The sequence below is a fragment of the Rhipicephalus sanguineus genome, chromosome 1, assembly GCF_013339695.2.
Source record: "Rhipicephalus sanguineus isolate Rsan-2018 chromosome 1, BIME_Rsan_1.4, whole genome shotgun sequence".
Classification (NCBI taxonomy): domain Eukaryota; kingdom Metazoa; phylum Arthropoda; class Arachnida; order Ixodida; family Ixodidae; genus Rhipicephalus; species Rhipicephalus sanguineus.
Genome location: NC_051176.1, coordinates 192,967,362 through 192,992,706, shown reverse-complemented (window position 1 = coordinate 192,992,706; position 25,345 = coordinate 192,967,362). Strand labels below are relative to the sequence as shown.

General features: G+C 42.8%; 1 protein-coding gene across 2 annotated transcripts in view; it reads left to right on the top strand.

Moving 5' to 3' along the window:
- LOC119404687 (transcription factor 25) overlaps positions 1-22,286 on the top strand; it is a 100,800-nt gene extending 78,514 nt beyond the window's left edge. For both annotated transcript variants that reach the window (XM_037671321.2, XM_037671311.2), the window contains exons 12-14: positions 3,503-3,582; positions 3,768-3,837; positions 9,095-22,286. In XM_037671321.2, the coding sequence (XP_037527249.1) occupies positions 3,503-3,582; positions 3,768-3,837; positions 9,095-9,334 (390 nt within the window). In that variant the 3' untranslated portion in view covers positions 9,335-22,286. The remainder of the gene's footprint in view (positions 1-3,502; positions 3,583-3,767; positions 3,838-9,094) is intronic.
- Positions 22,287-25,345: the final 3,059 nt, after the last annotated feature.

Genomic DNA, 25,345 nt, shown 5'->3' with positions numbered 1-25,345 from the left:
AAAAATTGATAAAGTTAACTGCTCGGATCTTCACAAAATACTGCAGCCTAATGTGTGAAAACAGTGCAGTTTGTGACTGCTTCAACGAGGCAAAACAAGCAGTAATTAGACTGAGTTTTTCAAGTTCAGTCAATCAGTTTTGAAATTCATCAAATATGCAAGCAAGTCATTTCAGCAGTACAGCTGGCATGCTTCCCCGGCCACACACAAAATTACAGATGAACAGTTCATAAATGCAATGCCAACAGCTGAATAAAAGTTGGCACAACAGGTGGCTCCCACAGAAGCAGTTTATATCTGAGCAGGTCTCGAGTTACCGTAGACTGTAGTCATAGGTCGGCAAACTCAATCATGAGTCAACTCACTCAGATCAAGCCGCGAGTCTGAGTCTGAGCTAGTCCAGGTGAGTAATACTTTGGTGACCTTGTGTCTAAGTGAGTCCAGCTGACATAAGTTTTAGTGAGTGTGAGTCGGAGTGGGTCCGGTTCAGCAAAATTTTGGTGAGTCTGAGTCGTAGTGAGCCCTAAGTGCAAAATATATTTCTTGAGTGAGCCTGAGTGAGCTCCCCTTTTTTGTGCCGACCTATGGTTACAACTACCCAACTTCTGCATTACTATCAGCCTTATGTCGCCTCGCATTCATGCTCGCATCTACTCACGCATACTCACACTAGCTCAATATTTATTGATCACAGGTGTGAGTTACGTTGGCGAGGTGCCGTGTCCTCCCTCCTGCAATTTCTTTCACGGGAAGTTCTTTTCCAAGTAACATTTTAAAAAATGTCGTTACTGGACTGCAACCGCTGATAACTCGTATCTAAAGGTACGAGATCAGAAGACACCCAGTAGAGCACTGACTATGCGAGATATTGCTGTTAAAGAGCGATGACACCATTGTCGAAAAAGCTAAATATGTGCTAACGGACTCACTCAGGCTCACTCAGACTCAGATTGAGCCGTGAGTCTGAGTCTGAGTGAGTCCGAGTGAGTAATGTTATGGTAAGTTTGAGTCCTAGTGAGTCCGGTTGAAAAAATTTTTAGTGAGACTGAGCCTGAGTGAGTCCACTTGAGGAAAATTTCGGTGAGTCTGAGTTCGAGTGAGCCCTAAGGGTAAAATTTATTTCATGAGTGAGTCTGAGTAAGCTCCACATTTTTTGCCGACCTATGGCTGTAGTGTGGTCATTCACTTGAATGGCTGTAAACATGAGTTGCTGTCAAAGAAGTGCCAGTGGGCGAACAGTATGGTCAGCACAGCCTGGCCAGGTGACCACATGCACGCCAATAGTGCCCAAGGCCTCCGGTGGATGGGCTTTTTCCGTCCTCACCCATTAATTTTTCTTTGGTATGTGATGGCATCAGTGGAGTTTAAGGTATGCAACAGACTCTTGAGGTGTATAAGTCCAACCCACTTATAACAATACTCAAGTGCCACGAAAATTTCATTGTTATAACCAGTAATTGCTATAAACAGGTTGCATGAAAAATAGCAATATAGGGGTACGGGAGGCCGCTGTGAGAAAACTGTAATATCAGGTGGGATATGCCAACAGACATCAGTGATGATGACAAAGCTGCCGATTTTTCGGACATGCTTGAAAATTCGAAAGCTTTCATACTCTCATCTACTCACGCATACATCAACGCGCTAGCGTTCATACGCTAGCTCAGTATTTATTGATCACAGGGGTGAGTTACGTTGGCGAGGTGCCGTGTCCTCCCTCCCACTTTCTTTCACGGGTGTTGAGAAACTACTGGTGTTGAGAAACCTAAAGCATTGTGGCGCATGGGAATGCATCGAATACATTTTTATTACTGCTACCGTAAAAAGGCACTTTCGGTTTCGACATCGAGGGGGCGGCTTCTCAGTGACGTATCATAGCAGTGTGTCGTCACGGGGACACAGCAACTCGCGGCAACTCGTGTAATAGCGGCAAATCTGTCATCTGCGCGCGGTGCACGTAAACAACAATGAGTGAATTGTCGTCCATTGACCCCGACAGTGATTTCTGCAATTTAGGCTGCTTGCAGGACGCAGAGCTCGCAAACTCAGGGGAACTGTGTTGACTAGTCGGGATAATCTCCATTGCAGTGGGGCTGGCTGCAGATGCTCAGCGACGAAAACTTTAAAATCAAAGTAAAATATTTTATACGTGTTGTCTGACTCTGGTGTGTGGAGGGCATTGACACTGTATACCAAAGAAATGAAAAATGTCTCATTTGCGATGTCTCAGAATCAAGTCAGTCCTCCTTTAACAGAAGCCACCACCACTCCTGCACCGTAGCGGATTTCAAAAGTCAGCTTTGCCGCAATGCCACAACGCTGTGCGGTGAAGCATTCCGCTAATTCGAAGGGGCGTTGGGGTTGTGGGTGGGGGTTCAGCAGCTTAAATTTCTCATTTTATTCTTTCTTTTCAAGGATTTTGCGTTCCATTACCTTTCAGCATGGACACACAACAGACAGAATTCATTGTTATAACCGATAATGCGGCTTACGTACATTGCTGTAAGCGGGTTATTTCACCATAGAAAACATACAAAAGTTGATGGTGCAGCAGCTTCTTATTGTTATAACCGATATAGTGTTAAAAACGGTATCTTTATAAGTTGGTTCGACTGTATTACTATTTAGCATGGGGCACAGTAGCTGGGACTTATTTCAGCTACACTTTTTGTGCGTGCGTGTGTGCATGTACGTGCGTGTGTGTGCGTGCGTGCGTGTGTGTGTGTGTGTGTGAATCTTGTGCATATACTGTATCTTATACTGTATTACAAGGAGATCAGCTCCTTATTGACGAGAACTGTTGCGCAGCAAAAGACAAAGGATGACAGGACTAGGTCAGTGAGAACCTCCTCTGTGTTCTTTCATCTTTTGCTGGGCTGAACTTCTAGTTATTAATCATGCGCTGACTAGGTGACTAGGGTAGTCTAGCAATATGATTTACTGGATCAGTGGCGCGATCTTGTACACGTTTTTAAATGGAACGGAGGCGGTCCGTTCTATCGAGCCGCACGCGATTGGTCAATGTAGGGCCGTGACATCCGTCACAGCTGACACTGACCAATCGCGTGCAGCTCGATAGAACGGACTGCCTCTGTTCCGGTTAAGAACGCGTACAAGATCGCGCCACAGCTTTCAGAATTGGGGGTGCTGGAGAGGCAGGCTGCAGCATTGCAGTGTCAATGTGCATTAGATAGCAGACACGGGTAACTGATATTCTAGCTGGGATTAAGAAAGAGAAGTGGTGTTTCCCAGTTTATGTAATGTCTAGGACCAATAACTTTTGTACAGTGCAATAGGGTGGGTGACAGTGATAGTGTCTGGCTGGTCACCAAAGTGACAAGATTTCAGTTTTCAGGCATGAGAGGGAGTCAACTGACACAGGGCAGGGGTAATGGGAGATAACAGTGTACTTAGGTCAATGATGATGACTAGCAGCAGGCTTATGTTTGTATTGAGTAACAGGCCATTTTCTGCATTTTGACACATAGTCTTTTGCCTTTAGGAACTATCAAACTCTCCCATCTTTGGCTTTGACCCCTTGCCACCGGTTGATGCTGTTGTGAGCTACACACGCCCACCAAGGTATGTGGCTTGGCTTTTTTTTTTTCAATTTCCCTTCAATATTGTTGTAATAGTGTTGCTTGAATGTCACAATAAGCTGGTAATGTCAAGACAACAAGATTGGATGTTTTATCAAACATTCCATTTAGTATTGTTATTTTGTGGCTGTTTGTAGCACATCTGGCTTTGTAACTTTTTGTTTTCAGGGCACAGCCAATGGGAGATGAGAGCATGATGGGGGCCTTCTTTCGATCACTTTTGCCAAGCTTTAATTTGGTAAGTTGAATTCTGCATTGCCTAATGTCGATAACAGTATTGCTACAAGAGATGAAAAATCTTTGAACAGGAGGTGTCGCTGAAGCCAACGTTTTGACAAGTGGTCTTGTCTTCGTCAAGGCAGCAGTCACTGCCTTGAAAAAGATAAGACCACTTCTCGAAATGGCTCCAGTGACACCCCCTGTCCAAAGATTTTTTTATCTCCTCAACTCTACATCGTCTCCTGAACTTATGCCTTGTTTAGCATTGCTACAAGGGATATTTAGGTCAGGGGTCAACAACTGGAAGCCCATGTGCCAGATTGAGCCTACAAGGAATGTCACGTGGGCCACAACATACTTTAGAAAGGCTCTACTACATTGTGTCATGAGGATATTTTACATTTGTAAACTGGCATCATCACTCTGCATTTTTTTCTTTAACTCCGTTCTGCCTTGGTGACTGACTTACTCCATGGATGCCTGTTGGTTACCTGACCTGCTGCTCCAGAATGTTGCTGTGCACTTGCTATTTTCTGTGCATGGTGGGCTGTCTTTACAACCCAGACCATGGTTCATTACTGACAGATCTTGAAGCAAACCTGCACATACACAGAAAGGAAGGGAAAAACCAACAGATGAGTGCTTCAATCATAGCTGAAAACATTCTTTGGATGCAAAGAATATGTAAATAAACAAGTGTCAGCGCATGTACAGCAGCATAGAAACAGTTAAAATGAGAACCAGCCATGACAGACAATAAGTTACAAAACAAAACAAGCAAGGCAAACTCCTTGTGTAAAACAATTGTGATTTAACTTGAGCAAGCTTCCTTCCTTTTTTTAATGCAGTATGATTCTAATAGCTCATGAATTAGTGAATCTTGGTTTCTGAAAATAATCTGTTTCTTTTAAAGCAGGGTAGCAACAGCATTTTCTGCAATAGTTGGCAAAATGTGAGAATTGTGGTGCTTTTAACAATATACTGTACTTGAAGTTCCCCTGAGGCAATTATTTTCAGGTCTTCCAGATTGTCCCACATGCACTTTACCACCAACTTTACTTCCAGAATTATTTTGTCCTATAAAATTTTTTCACTTGAGTGAAGTGCTGTCCCGTCTGTTGTGTTATTCTTTTTCTTTGCGTATGCTGGTGCGCTTCAACATCTGTCTGCAGTGGGTAATGAACATGAACCAGCTATCCTGACTCGCCATCTTGTTGCGAGCCATGGTATCTTTACATTCCATTCAGTGTTATAACTCAGCATTCTTTGTTCTTTGTCCTGTTTTGTTTTTGTTTTTTACCTTCAACTTGCAGATTCAAGGTACTTAAGTTATGCCTCACAACTTCTTTATGGCGAGAACCACTCCAGTACTGTTGTGTAGCTATGGAAAGTTGTCTTATTTTCTTCTTCTACTAAACTACCAAACGACTGTCATCTCGCATAGCTTTAATGGCACTTCCAGAAATGATGTTGCTGGTGGGGAAGCATAAATGCATATGAGGTTTGAGTACGCACTAGGAAAACTTCAGAACTCTTCTCTCTCCTAAACCATAGTTTACTGCATACACTTCTGTTCACACGTGAATAATCAATCATTGGCTCATCTCTCCATAATACTTTACTATTCTTAGTGATTTCGTATCTGATAGAGTATAATGTGAAAATTTACCATGTTTATGATGAGTGCTCTTATTTTTATCTTTGAGTCCTGGAATAGTGCAATAACTACCACCCATCTTGCAGATGCCTCTCTGTGCTGTCATAACTGTGCACTACAGCAGCTGTATCTGGTCACTCTTTATAAACTCCTTATAATTAATCAGGTTTATGTGTGTGACCTGTGTCCACCAGCACGTTCTCACACTTATCCTTGTTTCAGTGTAGAACATATTTGACTGAATTACCCTTTCTAGTTTATTGTAGGGCCTGGTGTGCACTCCTTCCAGAGTGCAGATGATAATGTGAGTGTGTGAGTGTATCTGTTCTTATCAGGTGCAGCTGATTCACACTACTGAACCTCCTCTGCACTTGTAGTCAACAGATCTGCTGTTAAATGAACTAGTACAGTTTGAGGGGAAAGTAGATCTCGAATAACCCTTGACATTTTGTAGGAAATAATACACTTCTTCTGAGGCTTTTGCTTCAGTTTGCTTCTAGCAATATTTGGTCATACCATGAATAACAATCACCAATGAATGATTGATAGTTTTGATTCAGCTAGCTGGAGCAATCATGATTTCTCATATAAGTAGTTGAAGACACTTAGATACTTGAAGGATATAGCCTCATGCCAACTGAGACTGCAAAAGCTGAACAACCTTTAGGGTCTCTGGACAGAAATAATCTCAGGTTATCAATCCTGCCACTGTTTATGACTCTGTGCTCTTTCTCACAAGCGTGTTCATGAATCCACATTGCAGCGGCTATTGCAGAACCATCAAATGTATCCGTTGATTTGCTCTTAGGGCTATAATGGCATACCAAACTTTGCGCCAAACTTTGCACTTTGCTGAGTAGCAAAACCTGCTGCTCGAATTGTCTGCATTTTCAGTACTAGTATTTGCATTATCAGCAGGTATGCATTTTTCTTAAAAGACAGTTGAGCTGATGGCCTCTCAAAGTACTTTTTGTAGTCCCTCATCTTTGTGTCATTTCGCACTGTTGCTTCTCAAGAATGTGTTCCTGCAGTGGTCTCACCATGGTTTCAATTAAACTTAGTAGTTTCAATGTGCCATTTCTAGTGCAGTTTCTGTACTAGTGTGCTCTGTGTCCATCTTGACCTTGTCTTTGCCGCATAAGTCGTAGTGTCTCGCATAAACCTGTCCATCATCTCATGCTCAGGGTGTCACTTATACTTATTTTAGCACATAATATGAGTTAGTTAAGCGACCTCCTGCACTTTATTGTAAACATTGTAAATACACACTTCATTTTGTCTCTTACTTCTGTAAAATCTCAAGCACAAAATATGTTTAAAAAGACAACACATTTAGAATTACGTCGCTGCAGAGAATTTACACCAGCAGAGACATTAGAATACATTAGGTTTCTGCAACAACATTTCTGTGCTTGCCTGGTTCACCTTAGTGCCGCCAGGTGACCACACCTATCCAGTTTTACGTTTACAGCTACGGTAACCCGGTATGCTAAAGCAAAAAATGTGTGCGAGCAACCTAAAATTCTCAGTCACCTTCACAGTTTCACGTGAAAATGCGAAGCACTTTGCAAAATGCAAGCAAGTTTGGCTACTTCGGCAACACGCTGAGGAAAAAGGAGTGTAGGTTCGCAGCCAATGCTTTCTTGACTTGCTCGGCTTGCCAGTTTTGTTATACTTTCTACCACGGCCGGTCTGGAGGCATGTGCTTGCTCCCTTCCTTACGGCCTGAGCAGCCGTCGGGAGTACAATAGAACTTTTTCCGTACAGTCACGACGGCGCGCTCCGCGTGAGGGCGTCGCGAGCCAACCCCTCAAAGCGTGTTGCGCCGCATGCGCTTCGTATTGTAAACTAGTTGTTCCCGGCCAATTTCTCGTGCTAATTACTTCTTCCGGTTGTAGGAAGCGGTGAAGGACGTACAGGTGCGTGTGGAGACAGTGTGGCTTTCTCGGCACTCGGCAAAAGAAGACGCACATGCAGCGATGCTAGCCACAACAATTTTTATTTTTTAAGACCCGAGCACCTTATATTCGATGGAGGCGAAATATTCGAGGCCCGTGTTCTTAGATTTAGGTGCACGTTAGAGAACGCAGGTGGTCGAAATTTCCGGAGAACTCCACTACGGCGTCCTTCATAACCATATCGTGGTTTCGGGATGACCATGCTGTTGCAGATATCACCGAGTGCGTCCTTGTGCTCAGTTTCTACAACGAGACGGGTAATCTCATCCTTATGGTGAGCCTCTGAGATAGGGCTGACTTTGTAAGCATGATCGGTGCGACTAGAGGTATGACATGGTGGTGAAATATGTGATCGTCACTACAGTGTTTTACCAGCAGTGCTTTTTTTTCAGTTCTTCATGCGCAATGTATTTTTGCAGTACTAAGGAGAACATTCTGTTTTCCATTGAAAGGATTCTCTGAAAGCTTTTTATATTTCCTCTTTGTCAACGGCGTGCATTATTTAATCTGAACATTTTTCTCATGTCTTCACATGCGCACTGAAGACTGCATCTGGACTCGCGTGGGCTTGGGATTCTTTATGTATGCAGGGGCTCAGCGTAGTGTGGTGCGACTTGGGCTTTTATTGTTTTTGTGTGCTTTAGTGTTTGTCTGGTGTGTGTTATTTCATGTTATTCTTACCTTGTGTTTTTTTTTCTATTTTGAACAATGTGTTATGATTATTATTAATGTTGTTATTATTATTATTATTATTATTATTATTATTATTATTATTATTATTATTATTATTATTATTATTATTATTATTATTATTATTTCTGCTACTGCGATCACGACTCAAAGATACTTTCATAAAACAGTGCCGTGGCCATTATGCAGTGACTTTCACCTTTTTGTAGTATTTATTCCAATATTAAAAGCACGAATTAGGATGCCTTCAACAAAAAATGTACAATTTTGTTCTTTTCAAGTAAGCGACGACTGGCATGTGCATTTGAAATAAACGTTTTGTAAACCAATTTTTCACAAAGAATAAGCTTTGCGTAATTTCTTACGCCGGTTGGTGGCGAATCATGCGGCCGAGCCTTCTGAGTGCGACGCACGATCGCACATGCGCGCCAAATGCAATATTCATCCTCTTACTTATTCTCGAAGTTACAGAAAATTAAAAAAAGGCTTGGTTATAATCGCGTCGATGCTCTGCCGAGGGTTCTGCGTATGAGCGACCTGCGCCACCCCTTCTGAAAAGCGGAATTTACCAGAGTCATCATATATACTTTCTACCATATTTCTATCGCTTTGGTACCATGCATACCATATAGAGTAACTTCAGGGGCCACGGTATAAGTCTGAAGCCAAGCACTCCCTGTGCGCGCTAGCCTCCGCAACGGCCGGGAGCGGGTTGGCTCGGAGCGCCCCCGTGCGCAGGCCGTGTTCCTACACAGTGACGTCGGTGTCAGTCACGCTAGTGATGGGTCTCGATCTAGAGAATGAGCATTTAGGCACATTTTGGAAGCGAATTAAAATATATTCTAAACGTTTGCTGTGTCCAACATTTTGTGCTGAGTGTCCTTGCATACAGAAGAAGCCTACAGCAGGCTTTTTTATAGCCTCAAAATTTGGTGTCACCACCGTTTAATGTAAAATTGCTCTTGTTACAGCCACAAGAGGTGGTGGGCATTGACGTACGGAATCCCATGGTGCTGGTGGAGCCTGAGCCAGCTGAGCGCGGTGCAGCAGGTGCTGCGGGGGCAGACGGGGCCAATGGCGATGCGGGTGACCTGCGTCGAAGTGTCACGTCGCTGCTGGAGGCCATGCGTGACCTCCTCAGCAACATCCACCTGCCCTCGGATGTGCCAAATGATGGTGACGTGGACAGCGATGACGAGCATGAGGACTAATGAACAGTAGTGGTCATACTACCCCAGCAATTCTTGTCTCTGCACCCCCGCCCCCTTTTTTTTCTTTTCGCTTTTGTCATGGCTGCGTAATGCTGGCTGGTAATGTTTTGCCAGAAGACTTATTTTTAAATTTGACTGGCTGATAGGATGGCAGGTAGCAAAAACTGTCTACGAGAAAACATATTGTGCCGAGCAAACTTCTTGCTAACTTTTATGACGGGTGTCAGTTTTCACACTCTGTACCATTGCCCAGGCTGTTTAGTTGGTACTTTACCGGTTAGATGCAATGCTGAATTTTCGCCGCCATTTTTTCAGCAGTTGCCTTTACAGGTGCTGTACGTTTAAATTGTGGGACTTATTTGTATGGTACTTTATTGGCAAGACTTTATGACACACAAATCTGTCTTTTACCTTCGATTGTAAAATTTGATTAAGGCTGTCAGATATGGGTGGCTATTCCCATATTGTTTACGTAGGTTATGTGACACTACAGCAGTGTCACTGAAGTTTATTTGAAAGCCATTGCTAAGATATTATTTTTTGTGCGTTAACAACATTACTTTGAACAGGATGTGCATATGTTCTCTATTCACTTCAGTGACAAACTTTTAGTCTGCTTTCTCTCATTCTACACCCGACCTTTCTTTTTTTTTTTCTTATCTGAAGGATAATTAATCACATATATCTTTTACTAGGTTATTTGTTTTCTTAAAATTTTGTTTTTTAAGTGGTTGTAAGTACTTGGACCAACTTTATTTATTACAGCTATGTGGAGCTGGTGTTTAGGAGGAGGAGGAAAAGAAAGGAAAGGTGTTTAGGAGAGTTTATATGTTTATGAGGCGATGGCCTACAAGTAAGTCGTGGCTTTGATTTGAATGTTACACCAATTGGAAGAGAACAGGTGATGCCTCTGAGCACGAAGCTTTGTTGTGAATGTCACCACTTTGAAGAAAACAGAGCGAGTTACCTATCTAGGCGAACGCTTCAAGTGAAACTTCTTTTGTGCTGTTACCGAACCTTGTGCTGTCCTCAGCTTAGAACACTCTTCACTTCTGTCAAGGCACTTACTTTCACAGTAGCTTTTACAGGAAGCACTTCCGAGTTGTTATAAACGGCCTTATATTTTGTATTCTGTCGAAGCATATTCTTCGTATTGTGTTGAGAGTGCATTGTCAGCACGTCGGATATTTATGTACATGGCTGTGTGCAAATGTAGTAGCTGTTTCGCAGGCATTTTTGCATGTTGTGATTTTGTTGCGGTTCTTAGCTCAATTGTAACCAGCCCCTCATAACATTTGTGCACTTTAGCCAAATGTTTTAGGCCTGTCTCGACGTAATTGTAATGAAATATGTTCATGTTTTAAATATAATGTGTATGTGTATGTTGACTGTTATAGTTAGTCTTGCTCACTGGTAAGTGCAGACAACAGTCTCTTGGCGCCCTTGATACCATTCACTTTTTGAGCCTGTCTTGAGCGTTGAGCATTTAGTGTGAACACATGCAGGTAGCAGTGTGCACGTCAGATCTTCTCTATTATGATTTGAATTGCTTGGCGTTTGTACCTTTTAGGCAATTTACATCAGCTCAATTCCATTATTTGTCGATCGCTTCCTTTGATGGTCTTGGCCAATATTTTGGTATGTAGAGTATATAAAAAAATATGCAGAATATCCAGAAGCCAGAGGGATCTTGATAGTTTTCACATATCTTAGTTTCTGCCTGTAACATAAGGTACTTGCTTCGAGCAGTAGTGAACAGCAAGTCCATTTTCAGTTCACATTGGAACATAGGCACAAAGAACTTGCCTCTTGACCTGCTTTGAACAAGGGCTGTAAACCACCATACTTCAGCAAGTGTCCTTCATTTGCCTTGTGAAAAAAAAAGGTGAAAAATGCTATTGCAATAACAACATAGTGTGTGAAAATGTCAGAACACTTTTCTTAACCTTACAGTCTCGTTTATTCACTCTTACAGAGCTTTTTGAGCAATATGCAAGATTAATCTCAATTACTTTATAGCAACATTAGTGCTGTAAAAGTTGTTTTCCTGCTACATTATTGAGCAGATGTGAATGAACTGGCAACTACAGTTAAAAACTGCACAAAGCCATAGGAGATAATGATACCATTGCGTTTTTGGCACTGTGGTAGGAAAATTTAGTTGTTAGCATTGCATCTTTGGCCTAAACAGCAATGCACCTTTTTGGAATATGAGTGCGTTTGCACTGTTATTTTGTCATGGTAGCTTTAGTTGGCATGATGAATGTGGTATGATGCTCTTTGCCCATGTACTTGCACAGTCAAACTGGCATGGCCCAAACGTACTTAGTCTGTTTTGGCATAGTAAACTAGGAATCAGCAGCAGGAGCAACGTCCATGAATAGGGATCTGAAGTGCAACTTCCTTCATTTCATGCAGCTCTGTGTTGCACCTTTGACAGAATTTCATATGTGCCCACTAAGCTACAGTTGTGAGAGATAGTACAAGAGCAGGTTGTGCCTTAGAAACACTGTTTTTCTTCACCACAGCTGTCACACTGCTGTTGGTAAAGTGGTCTTACACCAGCACAGGCCAGAATATTAATCTCTGCAGAAACAAACACATGCAAATTGTGTTTGATATAACATGCTCTTTTGCACATTCTGCCATCAGAAAATAATGCCAAGACATCTATTATGCATAGGATGGATGTTGGGTTTTCATATTTGGCTATATCAAGCACAAGTGCTCATATTTTGCCAATTAAGGCTGCTGCCATTGTATTTCTACAGGCAGCTACGTTTAGACGAACAAGCTTTAAGATATTGCGTATGCATGTTGTACTTTCAGGAAGCCATGTAATACCATGTTTATGTGCTTCCATGATACAAGTCAGCATGACTGGAAGATAAGCTAGTCTCTTATGAATACAAGAGATACTGCATAACCAAAATGTATCAGTGGCAACATGCAATTCCAATCATTTCAGATATGTAACTGTATCGATAATTGAAAAGATTGCCTCTTTCATGTTTTTTCTTGTTCGACAAAATTGCTTAATTGCATCCTCTTCACTCCCGCCATTCCCCATTTCTACATCAGTCAGCAACCTGTTATGCTGTTATATTGTCTGTCAAATTTAAACTTCAGTTAAGCCGAAATGACTGAAATGACTTAGAAGTGGTGGTCATGATTTCAAAGTTGATTCAACAATGGGGAGAAAATTGCACCATTGCAGAAATGTCGCTCATCTGTGGTTTCTAGTGCTTTCTTTATCATCGTAACCCATGCCTTCCCACCCACTCTGGGTGTGGAAGACTAGTGCCGCTTTTCTACAGGGTTTTCTCTGCTTATCTTGTTGCTCTGAGCTGCATTATGATACAGTTACATGCACCTGCTCGTTCTAGATATATTTTTCTGTTATGCTGTGCAGTCCACATTATGCAGGAAATGATTTCCATGTATTGCAATCTCTTAGTATGCACACTGCTGTAGCTCTTTGCAACCCATTTTTGTAATGTGCCTATCCACAATTGTTGATGAGCTTTAGCATGATTAACATATGCAGCATCTGTGCCGTTGGCATGCTGTTGGGTCTCGCGGAGAATTCAAGTTTCAGCAGGAAAACAGCCTAGAACTAGTTAGTGCATTGCGTGTGTTACTTTTGGTGCTCTGCAAATTGACTGTTTTCTTGCATCTAGTAAAATTTTGGCACCAACAGTACATGTTAACTGTGCTCACAAAAGTTGCAGTCACAAGAAGCATCGAAGTTCTCTCAACACCCACACCTGTGATCATGCGCAACAGTGCACTTATCAGTGATGCATACGAGCTTTATAATTGTCAATAAAAAATGGGCTGTGAGTCATCAGGTTTAGGTTTTGGTACTCAAGAAAGGCTTAGGTAGGCATTTAAGGGTGTCACCACCTTTCATGAGAGCACTTGTTCATGATCTTAAAATTATTATTCCATGGCTGTTTTCTGAAAAATAGTTTCAAAGGCCCAAATGTTCTAGGCAACAAACAAGTTGAAAAATGAATTTTTCTATTCATGGAAAATTACTCAATATGCATCATCGCTTTGGGGATAATGCAACCAAGTGCGTGTCACCTTGTGCCCACCAGGGAAACGTGCCGGCCACGCACTAAATGCTGCTGGTGCGCCAGGCCCAACGGCATGCCGCTTATCATCTCTTTCCAACAGTATCGAGCGACTCCAACAACAGTCAAGTAATATCAAGAAGTCCAAAAAAAGTTCAATTTTCATTTGATAAGCAGCCCGTGTCTAAAGCCGATAACTCATCCACTACGCCAAAGAATTTGTCTCAGCTATGTGGCCAATCTGAATCCCGTTTATTTTATGTTGTGGACAAAGTTTCAAAAACCCGCTTCCTGGTGGACACAGGTGCTGAGGTCAGTGCGGTTCCGGCGACGCGTGCAGATCGGCAAGGCCAACCAACATACAACCTGCAACCCATGAACGCCACACGAATTGCAACGTTCGGCCATTGCTCCCTAACGATGGACTTCGGGCTGCGCCGAACCTTTCGTTGGGTATTCTTGGTGGCAGACGTGAAGCACGCGATCATCGGAGCTGACTTTCTTCGCCACTTCGGTCTTCTTGTGGACATGAAGTACTGCTGTCTACGAGATGCTACAACACACTTAAGCAAGCATTCACGGCATCACGGCATGCATGGAAATGATGGCATCAACGATGCTTTGACCATAGGTACCAAATTCCAACCCCTACTTCACAAACTTGTTGACGAACTTTCCTTTCATCACGTCTCCTGTGTATACAACATGCCCGGTCAAGCACAGCGTGACGCATCACATTATGGCAACAGGACCACCAGTGCATACCCGTCCTCGCCGCTTGCCACCTGAGAAGCTGAGCATTGCTCGACGTGAATTTCAGCATATGCTCGAACTGGGTATTGTGCGCCCATCCTCTAGCCCTTGGTCATCACCACTCCATTTAGTCCCAAAATCTACTCCAGGTGACTGGCGTCCATGTGGCGACTACCGTTCCCTCAACAAAATGATGCAACCGGACCACTATCCAATTCCCCATTTGCATGACTTTGTTGGAACACTGCATGGCGCCACTGTTTTCTTTAAAATTGACCTCATAAAAGCATACCATCAGATCCCAGTGGAAGAGGCCAACATCCCAAAAACAGCAGTCACAACACCCTTTGGCTTATTCGAATACACCAGAATGCCATTTCGACTGCGTAATGCATCGCAGACTTTCCAGCGGTTCATCAACGAGGTGACCAGAGGCTTGGATTTCTGCTATGCATACATCGACGACATCCTGGTTGCCAGCGCTTTGCCTGAAGAACATGCTACCCATCTGTGGCAACTACTTTCGCATCTGGACAAATATGGAATCATCATCAACCCAGATAAGTGCCTCTTCGGAGTACCAAAGATCGACTTTTTGGGACATCGCCTCACATGTGACGGCATAAAACCCCTGAATGACAAGGTTTGAGCTATTGAAAATTTTCCCATGTCTGAAAACAAGCAAAAGCTTCGGCAATTCCTCGGCCTAGTTAACTTTCATCGACGCTTCATACCAGCTTGTGCGCGCACACTGAAGCCATTAAATGATCTCCTCTCAACCCCTGGACCAGGCACTGTGTCACTGGAGTGGACGGACGATGCTCGTGCCGCCTTCGACATAATCAAATGTGACCTCGCGACGGCAGCTCTCCTAACTCACCCGCAGCCAGACGCACCAACTCGCTTCATGGTAGACGCCTCTAGCAACGGTGTGGGTGCTATACTGCAGCAATGCATCGGTGACGAATGGAAGCCTCTCGCATTCTTTTCAAAAACACTGTCCCCTGCACAAACCCGTACAGCACATACAGATGCGAGTTACTCGCTATTTATTTGGCAGTGAAATATTTCCGCCACTTCCTGGAAGGCAGGTCATTCTATATTCTCACTGACCACAAGCCACTGACTCACGCCTTCACCACTCGATCAGATGGACTGTCACTGAGAGAAATTCGATAACTAGCATTTTTATCGGAATTCTGTACTGATATTCGCCATGTCGCTGGCTCTGCGAACGCCGCAGCTGATGCACTCTCGCGTTCCCACATAAGCAGTGTCACTTTGCTTTCAACTTCTGTCGATTTTGACAAAAGGCTTTAGCACAAAGGGAAGACAAAGAGTTCCGACAGCTGAGAAATTCTTCATCCAATCTGGTATTTCAAGATGTGCCATTGCAAGCCTGCACAGAACTACTCGCATGTGACATGTCCACTGGCACACCACGCCCATTTGTACCAAAATCATTTCGCCGCTGCGTCTTTGACTCTCTGCACTCATTGTCGCACCCGGGAATCCGCGCAACGGAAGCACTTGTCACCACGCGATACCTATGGCCGGGAATGAACAAAGGCGTTCGAGATTGGTCGCGTACGTGTACTTAGTGTCAACGATCTAAAATACAGCGCTACACTGTCACTCCACTGTCAACATTTCTTCCTCCAGACACACGGTTCAGAGAAGTCCATATTGACATTGTTGGTCCCTTGCCACCTTCCCAAGATTGCTGCTACATTCTTACATGTGTCGACCGCTTCACTCGCTGGCCAGAAGCCATTTTTATGCGAGATATGTCCGCTGAGACTGTCGCAAAGGCATTCCTGCAGACATGGATTGCACGCTTCGGAGCACCATCCATCATCACAACTGATCGTGGACGCCAATTTGAGTCTTCCCTCTTCAAGGAACTTCTCGCTATCCTTGGCACACATCGTATCCGCACAACAGCTTATCATCCAGCAGCTAACGGATTGGTGGAATGAATGCACAGACAGCTTAAATCTTCCATAACTGCGTACGGCGAACCCTCCCATTGGACCGAAGTACTCCCACTTGTGCTCCTTGGCATGCGCACAACACTCAAAAGTGACTTGTGCACCAGTGCTGAGTTGCTCTACGGAACAACCCTTCGCCTCCCTGGTCAGTTTGTGGAAGCAAACAAAAATGATGTCTTGCCCGATTCTCTCCAGTATGTGTCACGCTTGCGAGCAATGATGGACAGCCTCCGTCCCACACCGACTCGCGCAAAGCAGGCTACTCATGTGTACATGTCTAAAGACTTGGATAACTGCACCCACGTTTTCCTGCACCGTGACGCGGTGAGAAAACCACTCCAGCCACCATACGACGGCCCATTCAGAGTACTTCGTCGCAGCCCGAAAACTTTCACCATTGAAATTTGTGGACGATCCAAAGTCATCTCCGTGGACCGACTAAAATCAGCGCACATGGAGCAACTGCTGAACGACACCGCCACTGAGCCACATTCGAGAATCAGCCATCCCTGCACCACACGTTCTGGAAGAACTGTACGTCAGCCTATGCGATTTGGGACATAATTGACTTACTTCTTCTGCCACCGAAATACTTGCGTAATATGCGGGCCTCTTCCTATACGAGGAGGAGGAGTGGTGTAGGAACAGTTTCGGTTTCGGTTTCACCGCCAACGTCTGGCGACCACAAGCAACCCTGGTTTGCCGCCGGAGGGTGCGGTCAATATAAACATCGTCTAAAGTTGCACCCGGGGTCACGGGAGAACACCAGACGCTTCCGAGGGACGAGACGCGCTCGTGGGGCCTCGTACAACTCAGTCATGTATACTTAATAATAAACAGTTAATCAGTTTAATGTAGCTGAGTTGCTCTACGGAACAACCCTTCGCCTCCCTGGTCAGTTTGTGGAAGCAAACAAAAATGATGTCTTGCCTGATTCTCTCCAGTATGTGTCACGCTTGCGAGCAATGATGGACAGCCTCCGTCCCACACCGACTCGCGCAAAGCAGGCATTCCTCTACGAGCTTTTAACTGGAGCACAGATGGTTGTGATTTGGTGACACTGTAGTAAAAAGTAAAAGAAAGCTGTGATGTGCATGCTTATAGTTTGTCTATTTGCCATCTATAATTGGTGTGAGCTGCATCATAACTAAGAAGCTAAAAAATTAGTTTTTAACTGAAGCATCTTGACATTAGAAGTGTAATTATCCTTCTTTATCGCAGTTCATTGCACTGCCTAACATATAAGTAAAGTACTATATTTTTGGTTTTTGCTTACGTCTTAAAACTGTGTGTTTTCAAGTGAATATATTGATGCAAGTAATATTCATAGTTTTTCAGTGGTAATTTTTTTTTTATTGAGCTTAGTGATTTTCTTCTGGTTCACTAATTTTTCTCATGCTACAACTTTCTCTTCAAGAGCATAGCTGTATTCAATACACTGAATAGCAAAATTTCATGAAGCAGTCTAATGTGTACAATGCTGTATGGCAATGTTACTGGCATAAATTAATGGTGAGGCACTTATTATATGAACATAAATATAATTGTACTTTGTTTGTAACAGTGCAGGTACAGTGCTTCACCGAACAATTCAGAAAAAGAAGGAAAGAAAAGAGACAAAAACAGCAGGAGTCCACGCACGTATTGGTAAACTTGTCCAGATTATCCGCCACTGTGACTAGTGTGATGACTTATAGGAGACCTGGGCGTGGCATTCGCATCCCCTGTTTTTGTTGCAGTGGCATGCAGAACAGATGTAAATAATAAAGAAACCAAGAAAAAAAAATCCTGATACTCAAGCAAAGTGGCAGGCTGACACATGATCTTGACTTTGGCAGGCTGTTTGCAACAGTGCGCATGTTGGTTCGCAGCTGCAACCCCCTTGACCGCTGTCTTAGCTGTGCTAAATCTGGTTTCACTGGCCCTCTTACAGTTAACGTTGAATTCCAGAAAAGAATTGCACCATACCTTTCTTTCCTTTCACTTTTTTTTTTGCTTAAACTGAAAACATTCAGACCCGTGTGTGAAGAGGGAGCACGTGAAGTTTCACGAAAAAAGTTTTCTTTATCATGAAGTTATGAATAATCAAGTTACGCAGAATTGCTGCATATTCTGCTAGTTGGAAAATTGTAGACAACTTTTTAACGAAGCACCATGAACACACAATTCTATTTGCAACACCTTCTTTATATGAGGTGTTTAAAATACCCAAAATGTAAAATTTATACTTCTAAATGAAATATGCATTTCCAAAGGTGGTGACATACCTTGAGCATACCTTTCTTTGAGCTATGCTCCTTGAAACAAGGCTTAGTACTGCAGCTTTTGTTATAAGACTGAGTAAATGGTGGGGTTAACAGTTTTACTAAGTAAATAAATAAATAAAATGTAACATGACATGACATTTGCAAGCTAGCCATATGTTCTATTCCATGGCCATGCTAGTTGCATGAGAACCAACATACATAGCTTTTCTTTTTTTTTTTTTACTCATGTACACATTGTTTGTTCATGAAAAATCTTCAGAGAGTTTAACTTTAAACAAGCATTTTTTAATGGGATAACAACATGTAATAACATTTCTGTCACTAGGCAAGCACAAATGCTGCTGAGTCTTGTGGCTATGCTGTCTATTTTGTATCATTGTTATATTTTTTCCCCCTGGGTGGCACAACCCCAAGCATTATTTTATTTGAATGTGCGTGTTTACCATATGTGTATATAACAGACTTGTGCATCGTGTTTGCCTGTCCTTTTGAGGACGAATTTTTAAATGTGCTTTTGCACAAAGAGTGCGTTTGAAGCTCTGTGTGGCGTCTAGTCTCTACTACATGTGCAGTCATATTTTAACTGCTCACAGCTGCATCATTGTCAGCTGCATTTATGAACACATGCAGTGGGTACAAGAGGATAGAAAGTTTTCACTGTTGTATTGCGAGTCAACTTAATATTGCAGTATGTCATGAATTATACCATGTGCGTTTGGCTTGAATAAGAGTGCAAGTGTATATCATTCCAGCATAAAGAAAGCCTTCCTTATGTTGGGTAGTACTTGATGAAGTTTTGTTTATCATTTCTGCAAAAATAAGTCACAGCTTGGAAACCATTGCATGAAAAAATATTCAGTTGAGCAGAAAACTGTTAAGGGCCCCTCACCAACCCCCTTTGCAAATTCTTCTATATGGAAGCTATAAGGCACCATCTGGGGAATGTTTTGCCAACAGAATTTGTCAAGGTGGTTCCTTATCTGAAAAGCTAGAAGAAATTGAACTGCCCTGTTACCATGCTTCCGGGAGGGAAAGCGTCACTCTAAGCAGAGATGCTCTCTCCCTTTGCCTTGAGTACCATTGGCAATCAGGATTCCTTTCCTGCCTTTTCCTACACTGGATCTGAGGGACAGGTCACGTACATGTGACAAGCCTCTGCTCTGACTCTGTTCTGTTTTCGCTACGTGCCACATTTGCAGTGGGTGGCCATGCACATTCCGCATTGGCTGATTGACTGAAGTCGCATGCCATGGTCGGTGATGATGTATCTTGTGTAAAACAATTTGTGTGTGACCTTGACCCCTTTTTAAAGTATGGCCCCCTCAAAAGGAATTGCATGTGGCCTTCTGTTTCAAAGATTTCAAACATTTTTCATGCCACACTGCCATTTCACACTTAACAATGATGTATGTGCCATGCTTCTTTGTTTGCAATACTCACACGTGGTGAGGGGCCTTTTAATGGGGCTTAGTTGGTAATGAAAGCATGGTTAGCCATTGACTGTTCTGTTGTGTTTGGTTTTCTCGCTTGCGATAGTCGTGTTGTGGTAGCTAGCATTAAGTAGACTGCCCATGAGACTCAAAAAGAGCTAAAAAATGTTTAATATACATCCCTAAAGAATGAAACAACTGTGCTAACATCACGTTGTTAGTGGTCTAAAAAACTTCTTGAAGGAAGTTTCAGAACTTTTTTAATACCTTTATCTCTATTTGAAATCGCCATAATACTGGTAATCACAGCTAATTTATATTGTGATTAATTAAGAAATAGCCATTTATGTGATCATGAAAAATTTCATGGTCTACCCAAAGTGGGATTCAAACTCTAATCCTCTGTTTTATGGGCTGGATGCTGTGACCACTAGACCACCACCGCTTGGCTGAAACGTGCATGTAATGGCCGCATGTTGTGCATCTCATTGCAAGTGCAGCATGCAATATAGATGTGTCACTTTTCGTGTGCTATGCAGGGCAATCGTACGGTTTCATGTGCTTGTAGAACATATGCAACTGGAAAAAGGCAGCTGCCTGATTTTTCTTAATTTTAAAATGAATAAACATCGGACATGTTACAGAATGTGCAGTGCAAATGAGGTACACAAGACAGCACAGAAGGCAGACTTGTTTTGCACGCAACGTTTGCACTACACATTGTGCAATGCAATACCAGTTAGTCCATCAATCTCTTTTTCAGAGGCACGCATGTGTTACAAGTAATGACAGAAGCTGAGGAAGCTCGATGCAATTCTTCATGCATACGTGAAGAATGGCATCGAGCTTCCTTATGTGCATGAACACATATACCACAGGACACCTGCATTGCCTTTGCACATCATAATGTGTAATTGTTTGTTTTGCACCTTCAAAGTGACCACATATTCGCGTACTATTTGTGAATTATATTTCGGTAAACATGAATAAATGCACTGGCTTCAGTCTGTATGGAGAATAAAGACAACACGGCTTTTAAGAAAAAATTTTACCCTTCAAAACCGCTTCAGTAAAGTGTGAAACCTAAATATACAATTTACAAGGAAGTATTTGTGGTTAAAAACAATTGACGAAGAGAGTTGGGCAAGTTAATGTTGATGCATTTCTTGTGACACAGTTACTATTGGAAGAAATCTAACGAAAAAAAAAAAAAAAAAAACAGGGCAGAGCGCTAGACTTGAACAAATGTGCAACAAAGGCGCAGTCGTTCATGCATCTGTTTTCGCGTTTATTTGAGAATACACTGGTTTCTTTGGATGCTTTCTGAATAAAATTTGTCAGCTGAAGTCTAGCACTGTCTTGTGTCAACTTTTTTTTCTGTTTGATTTTTTGCACCAGTAACTACGTCATAAGGTTAAAAAGAATATCTACATATACTTGTGAAGTAGACGTCTTGACAGGATTTGCAAAAACCCTTTGCCACAAATGGTTATTCGACATTTCACAATATATCAAGATGTCTATGCACCACTGCATACTATTTAAAAAGTTTTCTAGAAGTTGTGTGTTGCGCGGGTGGTTGACTTTAGTCCGTTAAAGTCAGTCTAGTTATAGAAGCATTGGTCAAATTACGTTTCTGAATATTTTACACCAGCGAAAATTTTACTGATAACTTTAAATTTAAATGAACAAGTTCTGCAGTGTCTTTGAGTATCTTGCAGCAGTGGTTGTTTTTTGCTACCTATGAGGTTTGAACAGTGTGGGCCAAGAAATTCGGATACCCATGCTCCTATAGTTGGGCAGGCAATCACTGCATAACTAGCTGCTATGCTGGCTTACTCCAATAATTAAAACACTTCGTTGGTGTATTTGGAAAGAAAAAATTTCATCAATAAAATTCCTCAGCAGCTTCATTTTGCTTTGATGCACTATGTGCAGTTCGTCCTTAATGTTTGGCTACTATTATATAAAGGGTATACCAGAATACCTTGCCTCGATATTGTGCTGGATGATCTGTTTTACAGTGCTTACACGGTACACTTGTAAGTAAAGTTCATGTCCGGTCCACACCCTCATCTTTGGATAATTCCGTGGAATGCTTGTCATGATGCACATATTCTTGCAACCTTTACAACCACAAAGCAAGCATTTTCCATTTGTACATAACTGTATATGTTAGATGTTCATGGTATCACCATCTTTCATGCTGTGCTTTTTTTAAGTAATATTTTCACTTTGTCTTGGGTGGGGAATGTTTATTACCATTTTGTGAATGTTGTACACTTGCTGAACAGTCACTCAGATTTATACCACCTGGTTTTTGTTGACATCGGTGGCACTTGCAATACTAATTGTAATTATCTGCATGGATTTCTCGTGTGCTGTTGGTTTGTTAAAAAGCAAGAAATAAAAGGATAAAAATTCATGCCTCATTTTGCTGTCAGTGTGCTTTAGAGCACTGCACGGGCCCGTGGTTCCAAGCGCGGGCCCGGCCCGGCCGTACATGACCGTACCCAGCCCGAGCCCGGCCTGGGCCCATCGTTCCAAGCCCGGGCGTTCATTACTAAACTAATCCAGGGCACGCTTGTTCATGACCAGACCCGACCCGGGGCTGCTAGAGGATATTAGTTGATGATGATTATTAATGATGCCGTGCGCTTTGTAGCGGGCGATCGGACGGAAACTCCAGTGTGTACATGCATCGAAATGTTGCTTTGCCCACGGTAGTAGCTCAGCGGTTAAGCTGTTTCGCTGTTAAGTCCTAGGACGCGGGTGCGATTCCCGCGGCCACGGTGGCCGCAATTTGGTGGGGGCGAAATGCAAGAACACCCGTGTACATACTTATCTTTAGGTGCACGTTAGAGAACTCGAGGTGGTCGAAATTGATCCGGTGCCACTACAGCGTGCCTCGTAATCATATCGTGGTTTTGGCACGTAATACCAAGGAGTATAAATGACATGTATCGTTTGTGTCAACCTCGAATAAAAGACCGAAATCTTTATGCCTCCCATGGGAACAACCGTGATCTGGCCCATTGTTAGTGCTGTTAATATATATATATATATATATATATATATATATATATATATATATATATATATACGTGTCACTTCAGCTTGGCACAGTATACCTTAGACCATGGAATGCATAACATTCGCGTGTGCTCGAAGGCCTGACTTACGCCTTTTAATGAGCGGGTCCAAGTCCGGCCTGGCCCGCAGCCCCAAGCCCAGGCCCGTCCCGGGCCCGCACTTTCAAGCCCGAGCCCAGCCGGGCCCACCGGAAAACGCTTCGGACGGCCTGGCCCGCAGCCTCAAGCCCGGGCCCACCGGAAAACGCTTCGGACGGCCCAGACCGGCCCGCGGGCCGGGCCCTGGCTTTCGGGCCGGCCCGTGCAGTGCTCTAGTGTGCTTCCTCCTCGGAAAAATGGACCGGAAGCAAAGTCATATGTAATGCATTACATGTAATTGGTTCATCATCATCATCATCATCAGCCTGTCTACGCCCACTGCAGGGCAAAGGCCTCTCCCATGTTCCGCCAATCAACCCGGTCCTGTGCTTTCTGCTGCCACGTAATACCTGCAAACTTCTTAATCTCATCTACCCACCTAATTTTCTGTCTCCCCCTCACACGTTTGCCATCTCTTGGAATCCAGTCAGTTACCCTTAATGACCACCGGTTATCCTGCCGACGTGCTACGTGTCCGGCCCATATCCATTTCTTCTTCTTGATTTCAACTATGATGTCCTTAACGCCCGTTTGTTCCCTCACCCACTCTGCTCTCTTCCTGTCTCTTAAGGTTACACCTATCATTTTCCTTTCCATCGCTCGCTGCGTCCTCAATTTAAGTTGAACCCTCTTTGTAAGTCTCCAGGTTTCTGCTCCGTAGGTAAGTACCAGTAAGATGCAGCTGTTATATACCTTCCTCTTCAGGGATAGTGGTAGATTACCATTCATGATTTGATAATGCTTGCCGAATGAGCCCCAACCCATCCTTATTCTTCTAGTTATTTTACTCTCATGGTTCGGCTCCGCGGTTACTACCTGTCCTAAGTAGACGTACTCCTTTACAACTTCCAGTGTCTCGCCACCTATCGCAAAGCGCTGTTCTCTGCCAAGATTGGTTACTTGTAGCCAATTACATTTTCTGGCCGTTTCGATTACTTTAGGTTCTTTGTAACACTCACTGTAATTCAGGTATACTTTTTTCACTAATTGAGTAGATGTACCCAACTGCTGTATTCACAAGAAGCTAAAATAGGAAACACAAATTTGGCTACTTGAATTTTGCTGGAACTAGTGCAGTAGAACACCTGCAGCTGTGCCACAAGCAGCCTCACAGTTCCACATTTTTGGACAGGTAAACATGGGTGCTCAGTATTTCTTCATGCTCCACCAGATGTTATCCAACTGATTGAACTGGCACTACCAAGGCATAGTAACAATGGCCACTTCACTCTTTCTTTGGCCTTACTGGGGGCGCCTTATCCAAGCACTAGCAACTGCAAAGCACTGCACTGCATACAGGAACCAGAAGTGAACATCGCAATTATGTGACCGTAATACCATACACAAAGTGTTCAAATGTTACTGCTGTCCTTCATTTCAATATAGTAAACTAGAATATATTCTAGTTATATTGAGTGAGTTTTCGATGTTATTGCCATGTTTTAAAAATCAAACTAATGGCGATTACTGACAAAAGTTTTCAAAAGGAATTTTCAGTGAAGCTTATTGGCCACGTGAAATTTTAAAGTATTCATTGAAATTTATTCAGTAAATTTTATTTTTTTCTTGCAAGCACTGTTGTGTTGACATGTGTAGGATGGCCAGGACACTCTGAAGCTGTTTAATCAGCTTTTTTTTTTCCCTGATCTCCCACAACATTGCTTATATTGTTACAAATAAAGTAAATTCATTTTCCTCTATAGTTCCTTACATGGGTTTTATAAAGACAACTTGCCTGCCTTATGCACTCTTTATAGAATTGTTGACTGGATCCGAGGGAAACTGTATGCTTCTCAATTTGCTCAAAGCTTTTAATAAAGTATTGGTTGACCTCTTACTGTTCAAAGTGATCTAAATTTAGATTCTGGTGTACTTGCTTGGCTGCAGAATTTTCTCACTTATCATAAGCAATTTGTTACAGTTAACCAGCCCGTTTCGCTGGTTTCCAGAGTTGCTAAAGGTTGTTATTGGCCCGCTACTACTAATGACAATAATGATTTACCCACCAGCGTTCACTTCTCAATCAACCTTATTGTAGACGACTGAACCGTTTATTGTGAAATAACATCTTTAACTGATACCTTAGAACTAAAGGTTGGCACTGACACTATTGCTGCGTAGTGTGGTGATTAGCATATGACATTTAATGTAAACAAATCGAAATACAGGCTCGTAACACAAAAAAAATACAACTGGTTCAGAATCATTTTATTTGCACTATGAAAGGTTCTAACCTTGAATCTCTAACCACATACAAATAC